Source organism: Balaenoptera ricei, chromosome 11 (genome assembly GCF_028023285.1).
Source record: "Balaenoptera ricei isolate mBalRic1 chromosome 11, mBalRic1.hap2, whole genome shotgun sequence".
Taxonomy (NCBI): Eukaryota; Metazoa; Chordata; class Mammalia; order Artiodactyla; family Balaenopteridae; genus Balaenoptera; species Balaenoptera ricei.
In genome coordinates, this window is record NC_082649.1 from 33,783,061 (window position 1) to 33,803,043 (window position 19,983).

General features: G+C 50.5%; 3 protein-coding genes across 11 annotated transcripts in view; 2 read left to right on the forward strand and 1 right to left on the reverse strand.

The window, feature by feature from the left end:
• The window catches only part of CCND3 (cyclin D3), an 82,139-nt gene extending 78,858 nt beyond the window's left edge, over positions 1–3,281 (forward strand). For all 6 annotated transcript variants that reach the window (XM_059938704.1, XM_059938701.1, XM_059938702.1 and 3 more), the window contains 3 exons: positions 694–853; positions 1,465–1,601; positions 2,062–3,281. In XM_059938704.1, coding sequence (XP_059794687.1) covers positions 694–853; positions 1,465–1,601; positions 2,062–2,229 — 465 coding nt within the window. In that variant the 3' untranslated portion in view covers positions 2,230–3,281. The remainder of the gene's footprint in view (positions 1–693; positions 854–1,464; positions 1,602–2,061) is intronic.
• A 593-nt stretch (positions 3,282–3,874) lies between these two features.
• On the reverse strand, positions 3,875–13,633 carry BYSL (bystin like). Its single transcript, XM_059938700.1, has 7 exons — positions 13,066–13,633; positions 9,730–9,880; positions 7,209–7,347; positions 6,749–6,882; positions 5,991–6,151; positions 5,783–5,885; positions 3,875–5,281 (listed from the first exon to the last, which is right to left on the reverse strand). Exons 1-7 carry the CDS (start codon positions 13,331–13,333, stop codon positions 4,936–4,938), a joined length of 1,302 nt encoding a protein of 433 aa, XP_059794683.1. The 5' UTR covers positions 13,334–13,633; the 3' UTR covers positions 3,875–4,935.
• Positions 13,634–13,778: 145 nt separating this feature from the next.
• The window catches only part of MED20 (mediator complex subunit 20), a 73,570-nt gene continuing 67,365 nt past the window's right edge, over positions 13,779–19,983 (forward strand). For 3 of the 4 annotated variants that reach the window (XR_009505725.1, XR_009505724.1, XM_059938712.1), the window contains exons 1-2: positions 13,923–14,118; positions 17,341–17,495. Coding sequence is in view for 2 of the 4 variants with exons in the window: in XM_059938712.1 (XP_059794695.1) it covers positions 14,090–14,118; positions 17,341–17,495 (184 nt within the window). In the remaining 2 variants the exon portion in view is untranslated. Of the gene's footprint in view, positions 13,899–13,922; positions 14,119–17,340; positions 17,496–19,983 lie in introns of those variants that run through there. The other variant, XM_059938713.1, reaches the window with a different exon arrangement.

The window sequence follows — 19,983 nt, forward strand, 5'->3', positions numbered from 1 at the left end:
CACTTCTCTTCCTAAGACTCAAATGGCACAAGGCACTACGGGTTCCAGCCAAAGAGGTGGAGTGGGGTGCTCTATCTCAGCCCCACACCCCAATGTCCCACCAAGGGGATGTGGGTTGGGTTGGGCAACCTCCACTTTGAGGAACCTCAGGGTTGGCTCAGTGGCTGTGTCACAGGAGGTGTGGCCTCATGCTCACCCCAGTTGCTTCAAGAGGTGTGGACTTGGCTGGGATGCTGAGTTGGGGGCAGGCTAGTGATCTCCCCTTTCACAGATCCTTGGGATTATGGAGATTCTTTCTGCTTCATGCCAGAGGAGCCTCAAGTTCATGGTGATGGTGGTGGTATCTGCTGCTGCAGTCTTTTCTTTCAACCCTGGCTGGAGAAGTGCTCAGAGCCTTGCAGGAAGTCAGGAGAAGGCCTGGATTACTGGATCCCAAAAGATAACCCAGCAGGATTAAAAGAGATAATTCATGTAAATAAAGCATGTAGTTCTGGCATGTAGGAAGTGACCAATAGGGCTCAAAGCAAGTACCCCCACCTCTTTCCTGCCACAGTGCCAGTCCTTAAAATTCAAAAGCAGAACTGGGGTCCTGACCTTCAAGTGTGATGGGCTTCCCTCCCTGTGAGACCTCTGCTTTAGTCCCTCCCCTTCCTTTCTTTAGCCACTGACCCTACCCTCTTCCTCAACCGCCAGGACTGGGAGGTGCTGGTCCTGGGGAAGCTCAAGTGGGACCTGGCCGCCGTGATTGCCCATGATTTCCTGGCCCTGATTCTGCACCGGCTCTCTCTGCCCCGTGACCGACAGGCCTTGGTCAAGAAGCACGCCCAGACTTTTTTGGCCCTTTGTGCTACAGGTAAGAGTCCTACACACATTTTTACCAAGCCAGGGAAATCAGAAGACTTGGAAGGGTGAGCGGTAAGCAGGAGATTCTGGTTTCTTGAACTGATTTCTTGAACTGAAATCCTGCAGATTTCTGGTTTCTTAAATTTCTTCTCAAAATTTATTTGTGAAAATTCTATTCCCTCTGAGCCCCCAGTCTCAATACAGAAAAGCAGCAAAGCTGTATGGGATCTCAAGAGACCACCCCCCCACCCCCCAAGTATGTAGGTGGGTCACTGAGAGCTTAGAGAGAAGTGACTTGCCCAGGGTCTTACAGTGACTAAGTTGAGAGCAGAAACCAGGTCTCTTAACCCTAATTTTGTGTCCACACCAGGAAGAGACTCATTCACTCCCTGGTCCCTGGCCAGGATCACTTACAGACCACCCTGGACCTGACCCTCTCCAGGAAAGAGCCCCTTTCCTGCCTTTCTCCCCTGCAGCTATCTGACACCACTCGCTGCTGGGGTTTTCAAGAAGACCCCTGCTCTATTCATACGGCCTGGCACTTTCTGGGTAATAGAAGGTGCGTGCTGTTTGTTATCCTTGAAACCACCCTTGCCTCATGGTCCCCCCTTTCTTTCCAAGATTACACCTTTGCCATGTACCCGCCATCCATGATTGCCACGGGAAGCATTGGAGCTGCAGTGCAAGGCCTGGGTGCCTGCTCCACATCTGGGGATGAGCTCACAGAGCTGCTGGCAGGGATCACAGGCACTGAAGTGGTGAGTGCTGGGCAGCTGGGCAAGTGGCCTCAGTTCACGAGGCAGCGCTATTCCCTGAGCCTCCAGCAGAGGGCGCTGTCCCCCCCCACCCTGGTCTCCACTCCTGGTTTCAAGTGCCCTGCTTTTGGGGCTTCTGTGGCCTTTTATCTCCTTCCTTGGTCTGGAGAAGAGCAAGTGTCTTGGGCGGGCTGAAGGGCACTGTCCCTGGGTACCCTTTTCTTGCCAAAGGGTGTGCAGGAGTGGGGGTGGGGGATTTGGTGTCAGGTGCTGGGCTGCTCTCACACCCTCTTGCCACATCCTCTTGCCAGTTTCTGAGAATTGAAAGCTGATTCCTGGGGTTGGGCTGTGGCCTAACCTCCCCAGACTTCCCTGTGTGCTGGGAGGTGTCCTCCAGCACCTGCTGCCACATGCTATGGGGGGAGGGACGTGGACCTTCCTCACGGTTCCCCCTTGTTCCCAGGACTGCCTGCGGGCCTGTCAGGAGCAGATTGAAGCTGCCCTCAGGGAGAGCCTCAGGGAAGCCGCCCAGACCTCCCCCAGCCCAGCGCCCAAAGCCCCCAGGGGCTCCAGCAGCCAGGGGCCCAGCCAGACCAGCACTCCCACAGATGTCACAGCCATCCACCTGTAGCCCTGGCGAGGCCCCCTCGAGTGGCCACCGACAGCAGAGGAGGGGACACTGCCACCCCCCTCCCTGCCTGCAGGAATGAACCATGCCACAGCTGAAGCCCGAGGGGGCTCCTTCCTACTTGCCTGTCGCGAGCCGAAGGGGTCGGGTCCTACCTATCCCTGCAGTGTGCACTAAGGCGCCTGGCCAGCTGCGGCTGGTGGCCAGTCAGGCTCCTCCTTCTCCCTGCATCTGACCAGCTCAGCTCCATCCCGGTCCTAGCTGGGGGTGGGCCAGGCTGGCCAGAGATGAAATTGAAGTCTGTAAAATACATGTACCAGCATTCCTTTTGGGGGCCCCCTTATCTCTGGGGCTCTCGTGTTCTCAACTGCCAAAGTTGAACCCGGGCCCTTGGCAGTGAAAGCGCGGAGTCCTAACCACTGGACTGCCAGGGAATTCCCTAGTTACTGCATTTGGATTGGGGTCTTTCTGAAGAACCCTCACATGTTCTAGACACATGTGAGAAGGAAGAGTGGACATCTCCTCTCAATGCACTTGGAGGCCCCTGCATAATCCATGCTCTCAGCTGCTCCTAGAGGGAGGGGCCCTGGCCTCTGTCCGAGGGGCAGGAACCAACCTCCTCGCTTTGCTTTCCGCTCAGCTTCTCCTGTGTGATTGGGGGGGGTGGAGGGGCAGTGCTGAAGGAAGAGGTTGTTTTAATTTATTAATTGCTTTGAGTACAGCTGTAAGAGGGTGTGGTGGGGCCCATCTACCCTGAGTGGTGGTGACCCTGGTGGTTGCTGCATTCCTCCCCTCTCCTACCGCTAGAGAATCTTCATGGCCGTGGCCGAGGAGCTGCTACAGCCTGGGGTGGGGCCACGCCCTCCTCTCCCTCTGGCCCTCTGCTCCATCCTGCAAGGCTCTGGGGGATGAAGCAGGGATGACCTGGAGGTGACCAAGCCCCCTGTCTGGAGAGGGAGGCAAGCCCTGTTGACACAGGTCTTTCCCGAGGCCACAAGGTCCAGGCTGGTGGCCCAGGACCATCATGCTACCTTAATAAAGATTCTGAAATAAAACTGTCTTTGGCTTCTTGGATTGGATGGCAGTGTGGGCAAAAGCCTATTTCTAGAGGGTGCAAATCAGTGGTCTCAAGTAAGGGTCATCAAGCCTTTTCTGTAAAGGACCAGAGTAAATACTTCAGGTTTTGTGGACCATATGGTCTCTGCCCCAGATATAGTCAGTTTTGCTTCATAACGTGATCTACGCATTCCTAAAAATCACTGCACCATGCAAAATTGCACAATAAAAACCACAGGGCTTATGGGGAAAATGGGGCTTGAGGCACAATACTCATACTTAATGAGGGACACTTTTTTAAAAAAGGAAAGATAGTGCTTTTACACATTAAATGGTTAAGAAACATATACTGCAATAAACATGGCCCTTTATCTTGAAAAACAAACACCTGAAGTGTGCTGTGGAAGTGGAGGTCGGAAGGATGTGGAAGGCGGGTTGTAACACCAGATGTGGGTGTGGTGCCAACCCGCAAGGTGAACTGGTGTCGCTAGCACATGTCTGAGGTATGTGCATTTTGTGTATCATCTGGCTCAGCTCAGCTGGGTACAGTTTTCTGCTTTCACCTAGTGTTTCTCAAAGACAAAACTGCATATAAATGTGAAATTTGCTTTATGATCAAATTCCTCCCAAATACAGTAATTAGGCTGGAAGAAATTCACATTCTCCAAAGCAAATAACAAGGGTTCTAGCCAGACTGTACTCGCCTCTGCCGCTGTGGCATGAGAGCAGCCAGACAGAACATGGAAATGGATGAGTGTGGCTGCATCTTAATAAAACTTTATTTATGGACACTGAAATCTGAATTTCATATAATCTTCACCTATCACAAAATACCCTTCTTTCAATTTTTTCCCTAGCCATTCAAAAATGTAAAAATTCTTAGCTCACGGGCCATAAGGAAACAGGCACGTGACCCTGGTTTGCCAACCCTTGGTCTAAAGCTTTCATTAGCTAAGAAAGTTAGGGAACTGGTCTGGTGGTTGACCCTGGGCCTGACCTTTCTCGCCTCTGTATCTCCACTTTCCTCTAGGTGCTTTCTCCTAGCTCTTCCAACCACAGCTGAGATCATCTTGTGAACAACCTCCTGGTTGCTGGCATTCTCCCCAAGTAGCCTGTGTCAGGGGAAGGCAAAGGCTGTGCCCTCTAGGGGCTGGCAGGGTGGGTACAGCCTAGAGAAACAAACTTGTCTGTTGAGGGGGGCACGGCTCCCACGTAAGCTGGGGAAGAATCCACGGCTACACAGGAGCAGGGATGCAGCGCCCACCTCCACGAGAGGGAACGCAGAAAGATCTCCATCCACCACATCAAAACACTGACGTTCAATAAACACCTGCCTTTTGTTTTTATCTACCTCCCAGTGAACTGACAATACAGCCTGAGAGAAAGTACCCATTCCAACCCCCAGCTGGGAAGTGGGACTGTTGGGCTGTGGAGTCGCAAGGTCCCAGAACTGAGCAGGGATGCAGGCCTAGAATGGAAGAAAGAGCCGGCCAGACTCAGTTCTCCCTGTCAGGAACTGGGGAATCAGAGGCCCGTGACCTCTCGTGGCCCTGAACTGGGTCTTCAGCTATAAAGGCTCAGTGTCACCTTTAGTCGGCAGCAGGGATCCTGGTGTCCTCCCATGCCCTGCAGACCAGGACGAGCACTGCTTCCTCACTCCATGGTGACGGGAACATCTTCTACATCTCGGGGGATGGCACTCTGAAGCTCACGCCTGATCTCGGGGGACAGCAGGGGATGAGGCTGCAGCCGGAGCAGTTCCAGGAGGGCCTCCTTCTGCTCTGTGGCCAGGTCAGCCTTGTAGCGCTGGACCAAAGTCAGGAGGCACTGGTGCCAGAGCACGGGCAGCTCACGCTTCTCTGTCCGGAAACCCAGGAAGTGGAAGACCAAGGCGTCCAGCACCCGGTAGGGCAGTGCGTACTTCTTATCCAGCAGCAGCCGCAGGAAGATGCTGGTGGCACCGCTGTACTCCATCTCTGCGATTTTCAGCATGGCTGCACTAGTGGGGAAGGGAGGTAGGGAAACACTGGAGGAAGGCTTCTCCTCTGCTGGCCCTTACACTGTGCTATCCCTAAAGGGGGAATCTCCGGCATTCTTTTCACCTCCCCTATCTAACTCCCTCGACTCCAGTTACCAGCACTACACTGACTCATGCCAAATCCCCAAGTCTGGCTCAGACTGCTTGTCTCAGTATTCAACTAGAATAGGTCCAAACGTCCTGAGATCTCCACCCCTAACTTACTTTCTTCCCATGTTCCCCATTCTTTCATTCATTCAACTATTTACTGAGCACCTTCCACGTGCCAGGCCCTGGGACCTTGTTCCTGTGGAACTGACATTCTTGTGGAGTAACGATACACCCACTGGCTTAAATGAGCTGCAAACCCAGGGCTATGCTTAGCTCCTTCCCCACTCTGCCCCCCGCCCTCCATCCCCAGTCCTGGGACTCTGCCGTCTGGAGATCCACCAACCAGTGGTCCTCCACCCCCACCGACACTACCTGGAGTGCAACACAGGGATGGAGCACTTGGTGATGATGCTGCCCACGATGATGGCTTCCCGGAGGGTGCAGGTGCCCGACTCGCACAGCGGGATCAGGATGCCTGGGGAGGGGCAGAGGGGCAGTCACTCTAAGCCCAGATTGAGAGAAAGGAGGTACTGCAGGAGCTCCAACCCCTCCCTTTCGTAACTGCCTCCTGGGTTCCCACCTTTAAACCAGGCTCCAGGCTTGAATAGAGCCTTCTTCAGTGCCATGTAAAGATGGAAGTTGAGTCGTTTGTACTCAGCGATGTCATCTCGTACCCGGGGGAGCAGGACCAGGTTATAGAAGCGCTGGGCCATACGTTCCTTTAGGTTAGAGGCGAAAATCCTAGTGTTTTTGGAGAAAAGGGGGGAGATCCCAGGTCACTTGATAGTCTGGAGCTGGCCTTTTAAATATCAATGTGGATGGTACATGCAAGAGATCGGAGGGTGTGTGAAGCGAGCTGGGTGCATGCAACACCCAGGGTCAGATGAGAGAGGGAACTACGACGAGGAGGGGCTACGAGATGTACCCAAACAGGATGAACAGTGTCCGTCTTTGGGTGAGCCAGAGCTCTCCCAGGCAGACAGGTACCCAGCTGTTCACCTTCCCCTCTCCATCATGGGTCCCCTCTAACCTGCTGTCACCAGGGACTTGTGCATGCCTGGGGAGCCAGAGACTTTTGAGGCCACCCTGACACCCTAGGGTTGTATCCTCGTAGTTTTGAGCCTCTCCCCTGGAAACTCATCAGAGGACATTCTTAACAGGGTCTCGGCCCCAAAACAGGAAACAGAAAAAGCTGGGAAAATGATGACATAAAGAAGCACAAGAGAGTGCTGTGCAGGCAAAGCTAAGATGTAATGGCAAAGGGAAGGAAAGCCTGTCCTTCCCACACCCAGCTCTTCCCTACAGACCCAAAGCAGTCCTGACCCCCATCTGCTCTACCTCGTGGCTTGGTACATGGCAGCAGCGGTCCAGGCCTCAGGCTCTGTGACGTAGAGGATTTGCTCCCAGTTGGAGAGGGCAGGGATGATCTTAAATGCCTTGGGCAGTTTCCCACTGCGGTACTTAGACAACACCTGATGATGAGAGAATAAAATCATCATCGTCATTAACATACACAATGTTTACCAGGTGCCGGGTGCCAGGTACTTGTCTGGGTGCCTTTCATACATTAACTCACTTAATCCTCACAACCACCCTGTAAGGAGGTGCTATTATCATCCTCATTTTCCAGTGGGGAAACTGAGACCAGAGAGTCAGTAAGCAAGAGCGCAGGACCCTGGAGCCGCGCACTCTGACCCCTGAGCCCGCTCTCAGCCACCAGGCCTTATTTCTACGAGAGATGTGGGCACCCAGAGCCCCTGTGAGGGTGTCCCATCACAGCTCTCCTCTCAGCTCTTACCTCCCGGACCCCTCTGTAGACCTCCAGGACCCGGGGGTCCAGCTGGGGCACAGGGAAGCCTGACACCTCGGACATGACTGTCTCGACTTCCGTCTGCTTCTCAGTTAACTTCTCCATGATGATGTCAGCTAGGGTGCGCCTGGGAGAAAGGGAGGGAAGGGGTGGGAGTGCCGTGCTCTCAGTCCAGGAAGCTCTTGACTCCCCACGCAGTCCCTTGAGAGCCCCGATAAACTTGCGATCTTGCTGGGACACGTGACCTCAGTCCCCTCTGGGCCCAACCACCCAGTACAGAATCCCTGCAGAGCACAGAGGACCTGGCAGTCATTCAGCTCAGGATGGAGCTGACCGTCGTGTGTGGAGGTGAGGAACCTAGCCTCTGAAGTCAACCTGCCTGGGTTCAGGTCCTGGCTCCTCTGCTCCCTGCATGACCTTGGGCATGCTACTCTGCCTCTCTATGCCTCAGCTCCCTCCCCTGTAAAACAGGGGTAATAACAGTACCTACCCTCATAAAGTTAACGTGAGGAGTAAAAGAATTAGTGTACGTACTCTACTTGGAACTATTAGTGATAGTAGTAATAAGTTTGTGACAAGTGTTCCTATTTCAAACACATACATCACATGCTGCCAGTGTGCTGAGGACTCTCCAGTTACAAAACCCTGGTCTGACCTCTCCAGAGTACCAGACACACCTCGATTATAAACCAAGATTTCTGGTAGCTGGGATCATTAGGGAGAGACGATGGCACACACTTACCCCCCTTTTAATTTATTAAAGTTTATGGAAAGAGGACCAAGATGAATGATCTTTTTTTCCCAGCCTCCTTAAGCACAATCAGACCATGATGATTCAAAATTATCATTACATTGGGCTTTGGTGCAATAAAGGTGTCTTCAGGGTCTGCTGAAGTCTATTTAAAACGGCTCCTTAAAATAGATAACTACTGAGAACCTACTGTATAGCACACAGAACTCTACTCAATGCTCCGTGGTGACCTAAATGGGAAAGAAATCCAAAAGAGAGGGGATATATGTACACATATAGCTGATTCACTTTGCTGTACAGTAAAAACTAACACATTGTAAAGCAACTCCAATAAAAATTAATTAAAACAAAACAAAACAAACATGGCTCCTGTCTTCCAAGGGCAGGACTTTCCAGATGTACCCTCACACTGTCCATGTGACACCCACGTGAGGTACTGTTATTCCCATTACTCAGACATCAGAACCGATACGCAGAGGGGTTAGTAACTCACCCAAGGTCTCACAGCTCACGAGTAGGGGAGTCAAAGCCTGGTCTTTCAGGTTCTGAAGGTCAGGCACCTTACAGTACATATGTGCCCGCGAACTAAATGGCCTCTGACTGCTGAGCTCACGTGGGTCTAGCCTGCTCTCTGAAGATGCCAGCTGTCACCCCTCAAGACTGTCAGGAGCCCCTGTCCCTAGTAGCTTTACTTTTCTGTTGACAACAAGCTGGAAAACCATCCTGCCAAGCTTGTCAGAATGGGCTGCGAAAGAGGAGTTACAGGCGCTGGGCGGGAACCTGAGAGGCTCTCTGGTGGGACCAGCACGCACTTTGTAACATCCACCTCAGCTGCTGGCATCACACTGGGAAAGGGGCTCATGGCTTCATTCTGCCCCTCAAATACTCGGCCATGGAACTTGTCGTTCAGCCTCCCTGCCTTCCCACAGTATTACTAGCAATGACACATGCATGAACCCAAGAGCCTGAAGAACCAAGAACAATGTCACATTAACATCACATGGTCAGAATGAACTGGTCGAGGGCCCTTATCCTAGACTCCCCTCTCCTGGGCCAAAATCCACGGGCTCCGGAGTTTGAACACAGGAGCTTAAAAGCCTGCATGTTTTGGACACAGCATTTACTACAGATGAGAATGAATTAGTGGTTCTAACTGGGGGGTGCTTTTGCCCCCTGGGGGACATTTGGCAATGTCTGGAGACAATTTTTGGTTATTACAGCTGGGGGGAAGGTCACTACTGGTATCTAGTGGATACAGGTCAGGGATGCTGCTAGACATCCTAAACTGCACAGGACAGCCTCCACAGAAGAGAATTATCCAGCCCAAAATGCAGTAGTGCTGGGGCTGGAAAACCCTGGATAAAATGAAGCTTAGGGTATGAAAAAGATGTGGCCAAGGAAACTGAGCTCACCACTAAGAAAACTGAGCATACCAAGACCAAATGCAATGGGACAGATCACCCAGAGAGAGAACAAGGCCTGCAACTGTCTGCCCAGGTAATCCAGGCAGTTCTAAGGCAGGCAGACAGAGCAGGGAGGAGGTATTTTGAGTCTGGGTCATCCTCATTAAGAACAGTCCTTTGAGGATGGGCCACTTTTGTCAAGGCGGTTCCCCACAACTCGCAGTGATCAGGCCCTTCCCAAAGGTGCGGAATCAAAACCCTGCCAGGACATACGCTTCTCTGCATATAAAGCTTCTTCTCTATAAAGTTGCTACCAGGACCCATTCTCCCAAATACCAGGCCATGCCAGCCCTACCTGGCAGGAGGGTTCTTGTTCATGAACATCTCAATGGCCCGCTCATCCTCGGGGTCCACAACCACCTCCGCGTGGTAGCCTGGCCCTGTCATGGTGGCAGCCTTCTCCAGAGTGGGCCACTCCTCGTCATCTGATCCATCCTGTGGCACTCCTGGACGCGGAAGAGGGGAGATGAAGTGGGTGAGCAAGGTAAGCGATGGCTTAGGAATTCAGAGGTTAACCATCATGTATATGGTCCAGGGCTGGCTTGTAATAGACACAGACGTGCAAAGTGAAACAGGTGATGCAAATGCTACCTTCCAGTCCCCGGGGCGCACAATCTTGCTTGAGAAACAAAATGTACACATACGAACCAATGAGACAGTGATAGTAGTAAATAACAGTTGACACACTATACTCAGTTATATAGCACGAACTCTTCTAAACACTGTACGTAACCATCATAAACCCAAGAAATAGGTACTATGATTACACCCAGTTTCAGATGGGGATGCTGAAGCACAGGAAAATTAAGTGACTTGCCTAAGGCAGGAAATCTAGGTCTAGACTGTGCATTCTTCACCTCTTTTACACGCATGGTAGGGCTTGATTATGTGCCAAAATGAGTGGCAGCAATGGTATATACCACAGGCACCCAGAAGATGATGAGTGCACAGGACGGTAAGGCTCTGGACAGGCAATATGGGAAATGAAGGAGTGTTTTCCAGACCTGGGTAACAACACTGGCAAGAGGGCTTGGTTACAAGAGTGTCTGTTGGGAATTCCCTGGTGGTCCAGTGGTTAGCACTCTGCGCTTTCACTGCCGAGGGCGAGGGTTCAATCCCTGATCAGGGAAGTAAGATCTCGCAAGCTGCATGGTGTGGCCAATAAATAAATAAATAAATATTTAAAAGTGTATAATCAATGAGTTTTTTTTTAAAAAAACAACCCAAGAGAGTAAACAGTTGCAAGAAATAAGGCTAGATGGGTAAAGTGAGGCTGGGCAGTGAGTTCAGATTTCAACAGACCAACCCATCTGAATAACTGATTATTGGAAGACTACAGCTGGCTGGGCGTCTGAAAAGGGAGGTAATAATCTAAGTGGGGAGATAAAACGCTACACATGAACAGGTCATTAAGAACAGAGACAGTGTGCGATAAAAGCTAAACAGGGGGGAGGGGAACACGTGCCAGATCTTTTGTCTCCACATGCTAACAACTCCCAAATCTGTACCTGTAGGTGGACCTCCCTTTGCTCCAGACCCTAACTCCAGCTGCCTTCTGTAGAGCTGGGTCAACAGGCACTTCAACCTTCACCTGTCATCAACCACATTCACTCCCTTTCCCTCCTAGGTCTACACTACTCACTGTGTTCCACATCTAAGGAAATAGCCCCACCAGCCAGCCAATACTAAGCCAGAGCCTGGGCAGCAGGCCTGCCTTGTCCCCTGCCCTCACACCCAACATCCAATCAATTACCAAGTCCTATTCCACTGTACCTCACAGAATCCCTCTTAAAGCCTTCACACCCCTGTCAAAGCCTAGGTCAGTATCACCTGTTGCCTGGATTAATTCGACAATCCCCTAACTGGTCCCCATAGTCTCCAATAGCTCCCCATTGTCTTTAGGGCAGCCTACAAGTCATTTGTAGCTCTCGCTCTGACCTACCTCACCATCATTCATTCAGCAAACAACAAGTGCCTACTATACGTGAGGCACTGTTCTGGGTGCTGGAATATAAGCGAACAAGAGAAACAAAAACATTCTGCCCTTATAGAGCTTACGTTCTAATGGGGGAAACAGACGATGAACTAATATGACATATATTACATTAAAAAAAGACAAATGCCACGACAAAAGAAACGTAGCAGAGTAGAGAAGCTGGAGTGTGGAGACAGGGGTAGGGGTGTTGCAATTTTTAATGGAGTGGTCAGAGCAGGCCTAGGGGAAGCAGAAAAGGTCAGACTGTCAAAAGGCGCAGATCACACAGGTCTTTGTAAACCCCTGTAATCCTCGAGCTGTGCAGCTGAGAGTGGACTGTAGCGGGTATGGGCTACTAATTAGCAGGCTACTGCAATCATCCAGGTAAGAGATCATGGTGGTTTGAACAGGATGGTGTTCCCAGATGGTGAGAAGTGATCTGATTCTGGATATATTTTTAAGGTAGAGTCAACAGGACTTCCTAACAGATCAGACGTGGAGTGAGGAAGAGAGCAGTCCAAGGTTTCTGTCTGGAGCAAATGGAAGGACATCATGCCATTAACTGAGATGAAGTAGACTGCGGGTGGAGGTTTAGCAAGATGGTCAAGATTTCTGTTCTGGACGTGTGAAATTTGAGATGTCTCAGACTTCAAACTGGAGAGGCTGGAGAGGTAGCTGAAATATAAGAATCTGGGTTTCATGGAAAAGATCAGGGCTAGAATATGAACTGGGAAGCAGTTACCAAACAGATGGTATTTAAACCTTGAAACTGATGACAGCACCAGAGCAGTGAACAGAAGTGAAGAGAAGAGGTCCAAGGATGGAACCCTATGCCACTGCAAGAGGTTGGCGGCAAAAGAGGAGCCTGCAAAGGCTACTGAGAAGTGAGGAAGTTGTAAAACAGGTATGTGATGTCTTAGAAGCCAAGGAAAGGTACTGTAGCCAGGAGGCTAGTGTTCCATTGTGAACACTGCTCACAGGACAAATGAAAGATGAGAGCTGAGAAACAGATTAAGCAACTTGGAGGTCAACACTCCCAGCCTAATAAGAAAAAAATTGACCACCTTTTAATTAATCTCTCTCCCTCTTTAGCCCCTAAACAATATTGTTCTTTGTGCTCAGAGCACTCCCCACTTCTCAGGTCTTAGCACAAAGGCCAAGCAATCTGGGAAGCCTGACCCCCAAGACTAATGCTATTGTTATCAGAGAAACTACACTTTATCACGGAGTGCATTATTCTAATTGTCTATTTCATCGTCTCTCTCCTGGTCTAGATTTTAAGATCCTGAAGTCAGGTATGCGTCTATCTTGTTTATTTTTTTACCTAAACCATCTAAACTCCTAGCACGGTGGAATGTACATAGTAGACATCCCATAAGTATTTACAGAACAAATGGATACATACCAGCAGAACTTAGTGGCGTGAGCAACCACATCCCGTAGGCCTAACCTTGGGGGTGCCTAAAACTAGGAGTGGGAGTGGAGGGCACTGGCCACCCTCATTCCGCCTCAGGGTTGGGTGTCCCATTCCATTACCTTTGCAAGAGTGTAATACGGCCCCCCGTTTTTTTATTCCAAGCTATTCCCCTTCCGGAACCTTTCAGCCATCCACCCCAACTACCCATCCTCTTCCTCGTACCCACCCCGGCCACTCACCCAGCCGCGTGGTGCGCTCCCGCGGCGCCGCGGGCCTGCCCCCGGTCCCATGCTCGGCCTCGAGCTCCTCTTGCTGTTGCCGCGCTTGCTGCAAAATCCGTCGGGTCAGCCGGGGCCCCACGTACTCTTCCTCCTCTTCTCCGGTTCCGCGACCCCGTCGCTTTTCCCGGGCCCCTGCCCGCACCGCGTCCCCAGCCAGGATTTGCTCGGCCAAGGGCGCATGCTTTTCCTGACCCCCGGCCCCGCGGGCCGCCTTCAATTTGGGCATTTTTCTCGAAAGCCTGGCCGGAAAGTTTCACACGTGTGGATGGAGGCAAAGCCCTGAATGCGCTTGCGCAGTAAACTCCCAGCGCCCAAGATGCCTCACGGAGGCTCACAGCGCCCCCTCGCGTTGGGAGGCCGGGACTGCCACCAGCGCCGCCCCATCGCCTAAAAGAGCTCACGGGTCTTGGAGCTGGACTCCCGAATAAACTCATTGCATTTAATGTTGGCTTCTCTAAGTGGTGGCAGTCCGAGCCACGCTTTCCTAGCTTCACGGATCTAGGCCCATCACTCCCAGTCGAACGGAAATTCCCCGAACGGGAAGCCGGGGGGCGGGGGGGATGGGAGTGGTGGTGTCGGGCAGTGACGTCACTGGGGGCGTCTAGACACGCCCCTTTTCCTCTTGGGCTCGACGACTGGGCGTTCTGTTTTTACGTTATTTCCGGAGCGTCTCCCTCCACTGGAGCTTGCATTAGCTGGGCTGCTTCACCTAGTGTGGGTTGCCGGAGAACACTGCATTTCAGTTGTTTGATCCTCCCATCATCCTGGCCCGACGCCATGGGAGTGACTTGGTAGGACTTCAAGGGATTTTGTGGGGGCGGGGCTTGGGGTCTTGAAGGCCCTCGGAGCCTCCAGTGTACCCGGGAGGAGGATCGGGACCAGGGTCCGCCGCCCCCCGGGAGCTGAGCAAGATGTCCTCGGGTTGTGTGGGTGAGGGGGCCACCATGAGGGCTGCGGAATCTGCGTGACTTTTCCCTCGGAGATGCGCCCCTTCCTCCTGGAAGGCGGCAGGTAAAAGGTTTTATCTTAAGAACCCATCAATTGTCGTGTACCTCCTTCCCTTTTTCTTGGTACGTTTTCCTGCCCGTGAGGCCATAGTACTGCCTGGGGTGGAACTTTAGGGTCGGAAGTAGGATATCGGGACTAGGACCCATTTGCAGGCAGGGCTGGATGGGTGGGGGATAGGCAACAGGGAGACAGTATCTTTTTAAGGTTTTCGCCTGCCCCTCCCTACAGCCACTAAATGAGGTTACACCAGCCTGTGTCTGGTCCTAGTTTGGCCATTTTAAGATCTTGGGTCTAGAGGAAAAAAAGAAGCTATTGGGAATTAGGAGATTGGGATTCCAGGCACATCACCTCTTCAGGACCTGTTTCTTACTATGTTTAATTACATGGTTGGTTTAGTTTCTATGGACTTATTATCTCTAACATGTTATAAGTCAGTGTGGCAGGGAAAGGTATGGGCCTAATTTTCTTGGAGGCATTAGTTCCAAAATGCTAGATTTCAGGGCTTTAAAAAAATATATATCTTGAGCATCTTTCTGGTCAGAGAGGGCTAGAGACCAGGGTATCTGAAGTCAATGGCTCTAGGCTTCTCATATAAGAGCCTGTGGGAACTCGTCCTCCTGGTAGCCCAGGTCTTGCAGGTTTGTCGGTGACTGCACATTTGCTTCCTGCAGTTGACATCATGAGTTTCCTTCGAAGTCCTTTAGTGTAAGAAGGATGTGAGGAATGGGAATGAAAAGTTTGCTGAGGACTTCCCTGGCGGTCCAGTGGTTAAGACTCCACGCTTGCACTGCAGGGAACTAAGAGTTCCGCGCCTCCCTGGTCACGGAACTAAGATCTGGTATGCCGTGGGGCGCAGCCAAAAAAAAAAAGTTTGCTGCACAGAGGCATGGAACCCTGTTCTTTCAGTGCAGAAGGCAGACAGAGGGAAAGGGCTCTCTGTCGGTTGGGATGCTTCTCAACTTTTTCAGGCTTCTAGGACTTCTGACCCCAGTAGCATTACCTTAGGGATTCTCTCTCTCTCTCTCTTTTTTTTTTTTTTTGGCCTTCTCTCTGCCTTGTGGGATCTTAGTTCCCCTACCAGGGATCGAACCCTCGCCCCCTGCATTGGAAGTGCAGAGTCTTAACCATTGGACTGCCAGGGAAGTCCCAGGGGTTCTCTTTTATTTCAAAATCAGGCACATCAGCATCAGCATCATTGCTTGTTAGTGCTTTTTCTGATGGAGAATAGTGACAATTTTTTAGCAACAGTAGGACTCTATTTTTATAGCTTCATTTAGTTGATTATGATTGATCATAAAGCAATGCAGTGTCTCCCCAAATTCAGCCACATATGACTGTATTTATGATTTTTATATAGTCATATAGCACTTGAACTATTTATTTGTTTATTTTATTTATTTTTTGGCTGCGTTGGGTCTTCGTTGCTGCGCGCGGGCTTTCTCTAGTTGCCGTGAGCGGGGTCTGCTCTTCACTGCCTTGTGCGGGCTTCTCACTGTGGTGGCTTCTCTTGTTGCAGAGCATGGGCTCTAGGCACATGGGCGTCAGTAGGCACGCGGGCTTCAGTAGTTGTGGCACGCGGGCTCAGTAACTGTGGCTCGCAGGCTCAGTAGTTGTGGTGCACGGGCTTAGTTGCTCCGTGGCATGTGGGATCTGCCTGGACCAGGGCTCGAACCCATGTCCCCTGCATTGGCAGGCGGATTCTTAACCACTGCGCCACCAGGGAAAACCCCTGAACTATTATTTATTAATGTCTTCTTTGGATTCCGTTTCTTTCCTTAAAAGTACTTTAACAGACAGCTGTGTTCCTGGGGAAGCATTCTGGCAGAGTGGGTAAGAGCACGGATATGGAGCCAGCTCGCCTGGCTTTGAAATTCGGTCACGCCACACCACACCAAGCTTTGTGACCTTGTGTGAGTTATTCAACCCCTCTGTACTTCAGTTTCCTCATTGGTAATGAAGAGATAATAATATTATATCTTATAAGGTTGATGTGAAGATTCAAAGAGTTAATTTACCCAAAGGCCTCTGGACACTGCCTGGCACATAGTTGGTGCTTGGCGATTGTTTCCTACCACTCTAAAGGGGAAGCCAGTTTCACTCACCATAGAAGGAAATCTTGGAAATAACTTTTTGTTTCGTTGTTTTGGTTAAATTCTTTTCTTTTTTTTTTTTAAATACATTTTTAAATTTTATTTATTTATTTTTGGCCGCGTTGGGTCTTCGTTGCTGCGCGCGGGCTTTCTCTAGTTGCAGCGAGCGGGGGCTACTCTTCGTTGCGGTGTGCGGGCTTCTCATTGCGGTGGCTTCTCGTTGCGGAGCACGGGCTCTAGGCACACGGGCTCAGTAGTTGTGGCACACGGGCTCAGTAGTTGTGGCTCACGGGCTCAGTAGTTGTGGCTCACGGGCTCTAGAGCGCAGGCTCAGTAGTTGTGGTGCACGGGCTCAGTTGCTCAGTGGCATGTGGGATCTTCCCGGACCAGGGCTTGAACCCGTGTCCCCTGCATTGGCAAGCGGATTCTTAACCACTGCGCCACCAGGGAAGCCCCTGGTTAAATTCTTGTACATACTGTTGCCTCTCACTCCCAAAGATTAGAAACTTGAGGCTTGCTTTCTCTTTGATCCCAGGATCCTTAGAACTTTCTGCATCAATGGAAATGTTCTGTGTCAGCACTACCCAGTACACTAGCCCCCAGCCATGTGTGGCTGTCGAGCCCTTGAAATGTGGGTAGTGTGCAGCTGAGGAGTTGAAGTTTTACTTTGTTTTATTCACTTAAGTGTAAATAGCCGCATGTGGCTTGTGGCTACTGTGCTGGACAGCTCACGTTCAAAGTGTTAGAGAGTTGGTAAAAACAATAACCCCAAGTTGAGGCTTTCTCCTTGATGTAGTCAGAACTGAAAGAAATGCAGAGGAAATCCCTTTCTCATCGTATAATTCAGCGTTACTGCATGCTCAGTCTGTATGCCACCTAAAATCTTCTCTTGAACATTGGCACACATACCACACTCGGGAAGTGCTGTTGCCATAGACCTGAGTCCTGAGACCTGCTCTGGTTCTTAGCAAAGCTCTCAGGGACTGTGGGCCTCTGTTTCCCTGTTTTTAAAATGAGGAGGTCCGGGTTGATGGTGTCTAAGGTAACTACTGGCCCTGATGAGCTGTGATTCTGCAGGTGAGTGAGTGACTCAGTGAGTACACATGTGTGATGATTTTGGTCCTCTCCCTTCCAGTGTGTCCCAGATGCCCGTGGCCGAGGGCAAGAGTGTCCAGCAGACCGTGGAGCTCCTCACCCGGAAATTGGAGATGCTTGGAGCAGAGAAGCAAGGAACATTTTGTGTGGACTGTGAGACCTACCACACGGCTGCCTCTACCCTTGGCAGCCAAGGTCAGTGAGAGATGGGTCTATGCGATGGCTGGAACCTGGCTTGGAGTTAATAGACATTCATGTTCACTGAAACCTTTCTGCTCTTCTGCTGAGGGTGGTATTCGTGGACATGCGGCAGATGAGTTTCTGAATTCGTTCATTTTTGACTTCATCTCTTAGACTGGGCCTGTGTTGTAGTCTTTTTGCACTTTGCACTTTTAAAGCAGTGTTTCTCAGAGTGTTGGTCACCAGCTAATTGCCTCAAAATCCTCTGGGTTACTTGTTAAAGGTACAGGTTCCTGGCCCCCCCCCCCCCCCCCCCGCACTGCTTACCGACTGACTGGTAATCAGTCATAATCTACGTTATAATAAGCTCCACAGATGGTCTTCATGCACCCTTAAAGTTGAGAAAGACTCCTTTGAGGCTCAGAAGTCTTTGCATATGATTCTCTTGGAGCTTTAGAGTTTTGGGAACTTTTGTAGAAAGGCTTCCTGTTTCCCACACCTAGCCAGTGGCCTTGGCTACCTCCTTAGCATAACCTTGATCAGCAAAACAGCTTTTGTTTTAAATGCACTTCAAGGTGAGATGGGCTGTGGATGATGGTGTTAGGGAGGTAAAGAGGATTTTTGAATAGGAATTAGAGAACCTGGGTTCTCTTAGTCTTGGCTCTGTAGTAACTTGATTTTGGATGGTTCCATAGCACAGTGACTAAGAGCCTAGGTCGTGGAATCAGATAACTGAGTCCTGGCTCTGCCACAACTAATTGCAACTTTAGGTCATTCCTGCAACCTGTGACTGTTCTTATGCTGGTCACTTGCCTGTTTCTCCAGGGATCCATTACCTGCACTTCTCTTGCAAACTACATTTGCAAGGCCCCCCTGTAAGTTATCTTTGACCAGTGAGAGGCACGGGGGAAGATTCGAGGATGGAAGAAAGAGAGTCCCCAGTCTCTCTCTCCCTCTCCCTCTGCCTTGGGCTGTGTCTCTGGCTGTTGCTTCTTCCTTGGTTCTAGCTCCTGTTCAGCAGCCCTTGTTCCTGGCTCTCATAACAGCACATCTTCTCTTTTTCCTTCCAGCCTTAGGGATGGTAGTGGCTCCCTGTGTTGCTAATCTTTGGGTGGCTTCACCATTCCATTCGATTTTTCAGTTCTTCCAACCCCTGTACTTCATTCCCTGTATTAAATCCCCTCTAATGAAACTGTCTGGTGTGGGCTATGTTTTTTTGCACCCTTCCCAATACAGTTCTCTTATCTGCAAAATGAAGATAATCACAGTATTTACCTCCTAGTGTTGTGCTAATTAAATAAGTTAATACATGCAAAGCACTTAGAACAAAGATTGTCATGGAATAAATGTCTAGTAAATGGTAGCTAAGAACTGAACTGAATTTCATCATCAGTAAAATTGCAGTGTTAACATTTGTTTTGACTGCAATAGGAAGAACACAAAGAATCAAAAGAGAGAACGGTTATGAAAGCATTTGTAAAACAAAACACTTGTATATAGACGTAAGATAGCATGCTACTTCTGAGAAGCTCTTTGGCCTGGGCTCTGTTTTCCTGATCAGACGTTTACTTTCAAGGAACTACAGTCTAGGTGGAGAAACAGCACATTCTCAGCAGGCAGTGGGGTAGAATGGAAGGAGCTCAGAAGGCCTGGATTGGAGATCCGGTTCTGCTGCTTTACTGGCTCCGTGCCTTTAGGTCAGAAGTTCTCACACTGACTAGCATTAGCATCACCTGGAGGGTGGGAGGGCGGGCTTGTTATCCCTCAGATCGACCCCCCCACCCCTCACGAGTTTCTGACCCAGTAGGTATGGAGGGGCGGAGAATTTGCATTTCTAACAGGTTCCCAGATGGTGGTTGGTGCTGCTGATCTGGGACCCAAATCTTTAGTTGCCTTTCAGACTGTTTTCGAGACAGTGAGAACACCTGCAGACTCCCGTAGTATGAATTAAGCATGTAATCACAGTGAGTCTGCACAGGAACAGAATGCCAGATTGGCTTTGGATGTCTTTTTACTGGAGGGTTGAAATGTTTCGAACTGGATTTCTCAGGTGAAAGGTGTGAATTTGCAGCAGGCAGCGGGGAGGGCATGGGGGGAGGTTGGTGTGGAGCCTGGTGTGTTCAGGAAGCGGCAGCACAGTGGAGGCCTGTGTAGAGGTCACAGCACCCCCCACCTGTCTCCTCACTCTTTCCTGTCGCTGCGCTCTCATCCCTGCCTGAATCCCACCCTCTCTTCATAACCTGTTTTTTCCATGAAAGTTTTTCCTGCTGACTCTTGCCCACTTTGATCACTTCCTTCCCTGCAGTCTTTCCTTCCTTCCCAAGACTTCTGGTCTCTCCCAGGCAAGCACTTTTGTTTTATTGTCTTCTAAAGAGTTTTCCGCCTATCTTCAGTGAGATTGTCAGCTTCTTGAGGCCAGGGGCCAAGCCCTCTGCTTGTGTGCCTCTTAAACCCTGACACAGTGTTGGGGATAGTTTAAGTACTTAATAAATATTTGGGGTTG